Here is a 5,939-nt window from a genome sequence, read left to right as displayed (position 1 = left end):
ATATGAAAACTGTTTCTTTAAGATAACAGAGAGAGCTAGTTCATTACATAAATAATTCAATATAATCTGTATGTAGGCTGTATGACACCACGTCTTAATGAGACCAGTAAGAGTTTTTATTAAGATAATGCAAAATCTGACTCTCAGTGGAATTCCTTTTCCTAAAGATTAGTCTAAGACTTTGTTTATTGCTTCATAAGTTTTCTCATGAACATCTTAATTTTTCATCTTCTCACAGAACAATTTAAGCATGAAGCAGGCCAGTCTGCTTGCCTTCAACGAGGAATCAAGCGATCAGACTAATGCCTAATAGGATTTAAGGCTCAAGAGGACCTGTGATGCCAGTGTTTTGAGTGAAACGTTCAATATCAATTAAGGGAATGTAAAGACAAGACCCTTGACAGTTGCATGGTAATGGATTTTGTTATATCTATATTACTATATTACTATAGACAGCTGAGAAATACTCCATAACGGTCAATCAGGAGATCATATGATGAACTTGGAAAACACGGTAATCACTCATTTGTTTATTTTGAGAGATTTCAGACAGTACACATGAATATTTGTTCCCTGTTTATTGTTATTTGGACTGTTAAAAGCGGTCAAAGGACATCCTCCAGTAAGGTGGAATGTAACCCACTTTAATAACTCAAATATGCTTGCTTTCCATGTAAAATTTAAATATAGTCATGCTTTTTTTATGAATCGTTACCGTTAATCTCAAATATGAAAAACATGACCTTTCTTTGACAAATATTTTTCCGTAAGGTGTTAATCACGTAAATACGAAAAACTCGACAGACCAACACACAATTTTCCTTGACCCCAAGCAATATATCATATCATAGCTGCCATATTTGTATTTTATCTAATAAGTTCCAGCCTTGAAGGCCTTAAAGATCAGGACGTGATTTTCTTCATTCAAGGCCAAATGGATTGTTCCAAGAGCCAGGTTGGCACTCAGGGTATAAAAACCCTAAAATGTATCCAAGAAGGTAGCCTGTAGTACTTGAATATTGTCTAATCCACCAAAGAAGTTTCATAATCCGGAGAAACATCATGAACACGAAGTGGTTTGCATCTTTAATCTTTTTCATTCTAATTGAAAGCTCCAAATCTGAGAGTCAAGATATACGGGTGAAGCTCTGTGGCCGCGAGTTTATTCGGATGGTGGTCACGTCATGTGGGAGCTCTCGATTCAAACGAAACGCGCCTGATTCCGGCCCTCTTTACACAAAGTCCGACAGTAGGTTTACTTTTTTCAGACATTAATTTCGCTTTATATGTCTGTTTTCTTTATATTAAAAATGTTACTGCACCATCTGAATTTGTCAATACTGTCTATCTTTTTCTTTCAGGAAGTCTTCAAAACCTGCTCAGTGGGGATATCCTTGCAAACCAGAAATGGACCCCAGCCAGTGAAGAGGAGCAGTGGAAGGAGTTTGAGTCCACTAAAAGTGTGACCGAACGTCCCTCCACCCACATGAGTCCACCAGCAGAGGTTCTGTTACACTCCACAACTGTGCAGGATGTTAGCACGTCATCCAGAACCCGGCGTGATGTCGGGCCAGCCGGCGTGTGCTGTACTTCGGGATGCACTATGAGTGAACTGATTCAATACTGCTAAGCTCACACTTTACTCTTAGGACAGATGTAGAGCTTGGATATCCTCTATACCAAAGGATTTATTTCTTAAACTGTGGTATATTAAGTTATTATTCATTAAATATATTCTATGCAAGCACTTACATGAGATGAATGTTAATACAGAGTGCATGCATGCATTGTGTGTGATTTCACAGAGCAATTTTGTCTGTAAACGCTAATGATAAAAAATACTGTGATGCTGAGCTATGAAATGTTTAAACAGAGTTTAGATGGTTGCTGCATTAATAGACTCGAAAAGGAACGCAGGGACCTTTGTGCAATGAAAATGTAAAAATGACAAGAAATGATAATTTGCTGTATATGTGATAAATAATTTAGGCAAATAAACTCTAGAACTCTAAGAATTCAAAATAAAATAGTGATTGATTCACTACATATTCAACAACAGAGCTGGTACAGAGCTTGAAAAAAAAAAGTTGAATTTTTTTTTCAACTGATCAGATTTTAACAACAACACGTCACGTGGTCCAACGTACAAGCGCAATATTACAAACACAACACTAGAGGGAGCACCCTTACCATGATAAAAATCCCTATTTTATTTCAAAGAATATGAAAATTCCTCAACGTGTGTTTTGTGCTTCAGGAATTCTTAGTTAAAAATGATCGAACATGGGCACCAATTCCAGCTTCTGATCAACATCACAGAAATACACAAAAAAAATTACAATACAATTTTTACAAAATAACAATACCTAACTTACACAAACCTACTGACTTCCTTAGATCTAAAGCAAAATATGATTTGTCTGATATCTCAGTTGGTTGAGCGTTGCCAGAGCAAAAGTATGTGTCTGGAATTCACGGGAAACACTTACTGATAAAAAATTTTAATAATGTATAACTTAAATTATTTAAAAAATTTTTTTAAAAGAAATGTCTTTCAAATGTGTAACATTTTCAATATTTATTATAAACATTTTTGGACGGATCACTTCAAACCTAAATGTTTCACAGTGGTATTTTAGTGAGGATATCACCTCTCGCATATTTTTCCGACTTTTTAAGACACTGTTGATATTAAGGCAGGTGGTATGTAAGCCATTTTGTTTGTAAATTTGGTTCCCACTATACATTTGCTTTCCCAGTATAGACAAAACCTGACGCTTCCCCACACATACACACCTTAGATGAGCAAATGTGCATCCAGGCCACATCCACACTGTCAGACCAGCTGCTGTGTCACAGCATGTCTTCATCTGCCTCATCTGGGCTTTTGTCTATTACTGTCACTTTTCCAACAGTCCAGGGAAAATGAAAATAAGGAAATTATAACAAATGATATGCAAGTGAGGCATCTGTAATGTGTGACTATACATATGCTGTGGATGCACAAAAAGTATATGTAAGTATTTGCTGAATTTGACCACGTATCACAGAATATACATGTCGGGAGCATAGCTCCTAAATCTGTCCTGACTGTATCTGAGACCATTATAGCTATACAACTCAAATTGTTGTGGGCTCCCGGCACCTGTGTCCCTTCGATTTGTTTCCACTTTAGCTATGCCACTACATGTGACAACCATAAACTGTCATGATTCTGCTGCATCATGTCATGTTTCTCTTGGTTTAGTGGCAGGATCATGACAGAACCTCATGTTTAATGTGGAGAGAGGCAATTATTTTTATGGTCTTACAGACACTCTCTCTGGTCTCGTCTCTGTTCCCATCCTCTCGTTACCTCGTTATTGATTAATGCCCTACACCTGGTCCCCTCTTGATTTGCTCCCTTATTTAATGCCCTTGTGTCTTCTGTCTTGTGCTGGTTCATTGTGGTTTGTGTGGTGAGTTCATGTGTTGTGTTAGTTTAAGTCATGTGTAGTTTATGTCAAAGTGTTAATTAAGTTTTGTTTCAGTGTAGTTAGTGCTAGTCCTAGTCCTGTCATGTAGCCATGTTTTGTTATGTTACCCCCACGTGGGTCTTTGTTTTATTATTTATTAAATTATCTGTTACCCCCTGTCTGCACCTCTGTCCTTGTCCCACCACTTGAGAACCATGAAATAAACACACAGGTGTTATTGTTTCTAACAAATAGCCTATTTATTTCACATAATCCTCTTAAGGAACAACAATAATTCAACACAACAGATATTGTTGGCCGCCCATCATTGATTACCACAGTGGGAAACATTTGATGAAAATATTTGTTCTGTTGAACACAAAAGATATTTTAAGGAATGTAGGAACGCAAACAGTTCTGGATTTTTCCTACTATGTTAGTCAATGGTGGCCAACAGGCATTCTTCCAAATATCTTTCTCCGTGTTCATCGGAACACAGAAATGTATGCAGATTTGGAACAACTCGAGGGTGAGAAGATGACATGATTTTCATTTTTGGGTTAACTGTCCCTTTAAGTCCACAAATGCATCACATACTTCCTTGTCACAACATAAATCCATCAAAGGAAGAAAACAATCCATTCCCAGACAGCAAGCCAACATTGAATAAACATAGTTTTTCCATCTGAATCATCATTATGGTTGATGTTGAAATTTCAATGCAAAATAAATGTTGAATCACCATTACCATATTGATGAAAACCTGACGTTATTAATGTTGATGCCAACAATATTGGAACAACATTGATCTATAGTTATCTGTATGATTGATAAAGCATTGATATTTGGTTTACCGGGCGATCGCTGAATGTGTTGAAAAGTCATTGATTTATAGTTGACCGGGAAACGACGCTGTTGTTGAAGAGTCATCAACATATGGTTGACCGGGAAATATGATTGAAAATCCATCGATTTTTGGTTGACCGGGAGATCAACAACAACGTACTGCACCGGACACAGCTCATTTCTGGACCTTGGCACAAGCGTACAGGTAAGCTTGCTTAATGTTCGATATAAATGAATTGTACCAAATCAAAAACATCGTTAACATGATGGTTAATGTAGTAACCGACGCAGTGCTGCAGTCACTGAAATAGATTTTTGTTTTACCAATGTGTCAAAATCTGCCAAAAGTACTCGATCTCTTCTAGGTTATAAAGTTAGCAAAACCTCATTAGTCCAATCTATTTCTGTGACAGCTAGCTCAAAATACATGTCCGTACCCATTACTAGTGAATTTGACTTTATGTGTAGGCTACTGTATTCGTGCCATGTTTTGCTCCCAATCCTTGACGACAGCTTGATTGAACAAATCATTGACTAAATCATAGCATACTTTTACTTGTATTCTAGATGCCTTGACTCAACGTCTTACAACGGCAAACTTCTATGACTTCGCTCAAGCAGTACAGAAGTGGCTGCGCTACGCCCCAGACCGAGCTGGAGGAGCTGGAAGACAGACGCAGCAGGAGTTATAGCACGTTAAAAAAAAAAGAAATAAGAAATAATACTATAAAAATGATTGTTTAATTTTTAAAGAATGCGTGGGGTGTCATTTGTGCTAGTCTAGGTTACAGCCTAAAGGTATAGTTTCTCTTTTCTAAATCCTGGCTGTCGATAAAGCAGGATTATAGCCTAATAATAATGTTTTTAATATTATATTAAAATTACAGACCTTCAGATTAAACCTGTGGTATATTAAAACACCATTGAAGTTTTGTTGATATACTGGGATTTCAACATTGTTTCAATATCCATTGTAATCGAAATACCATTGAATTTCTGTTGATCGCTAGGTATGATTTAAACGTTGTTTCAATGATAATAGAGGGTGCAACATGATGAAGAATCAACATCAGAGTTCGACGTTGATTCAATGAATTTATCGTTGACAGCGGGATGTTGATTTAACATCGTTTCAATTACTATTTGCTATCTGGGTTCTGTCTCTGTTTTTCCAGTTCTTACATCCTCTCGGCAGTGCTGACTTCACTCACTCCCACTCTCCACACTCTTCTTTTCTGCTTTCCTGCCCCTGCACTTCCACTGTGTGTGAGTGGGTTGTTCTCACTACAGCTGCTATGCATAATTAAGGCTGCAGTGGAGGTGTACTGCAGTGGTGCTGAGCTGCAAAGCATTATGTTGGCCATGTTACACTGGAGATGCCTGTTACACGCGCTTGCCATTTAAATCTCAGCTTCCACACAAGTGCCATGTAAGTAGTTGCTCAAGAGAACAATCTATGCTGCAAATGCAAATGTAGTTAATGCATCTAAGTGGATCCAACAAGAACTGGATCACTGTTCTGACAATCAGCACTTGCAATTATATAGTGCACACACACTGTGAGGGATGTCCTCGCAGGAGATCTCTAATAGGTTCTGCTTTACCACTGAGACTTTATCGCCACACGTGGCCCCTCTC

At 37.7% G+C, this 5,939-nt stretch overlaps 1 protein-coding gene across 1 annotated transcript; it reads left to right on the top strand.

Annotated features, from left to right (window-relative positions):
• Positions 1-1,062: 1,062 nt before the first annotated feature.
• On the top strand, positions 1,063-1,630 carry insl3 (insulin-like 3 (Leydig cell); the record flags this gene model as incomplete). The annotated part of the gene is made up of 2 exons (XM_079451954.1): positions 1,063-1,249; positions 1,362-1,630. The coding sequence occupies 2 exons, from the start codon at positions 1,063-1,065 to the stop codon at positions 1,628-1,630; spliced, it is 456 nt and encodes a 151-aa protein (XP_079308080.1).
• Between the last annotated feature and the right edge of the window lie 4,309 nt (positions 1,631-5,939).

Source organism: Barbatula barbatula, assembly GCF_947034865.1.
Source record: "Barbatula barbatula genome assembly, chromosome: 3".
In the NCBI taxonomy this organism is placed as follows: Eukaryota; Metazoa; Chordata; class Actinopteri; order Cypriniformes; family Nemacheilidae; genus Barbatula; species Barbatula barbatula.
The sequence above is the reverse complement of the archived record's forward strand: the minus strand, read 5'-3'. Positions and strand labels throughout refer to the sequence as shown.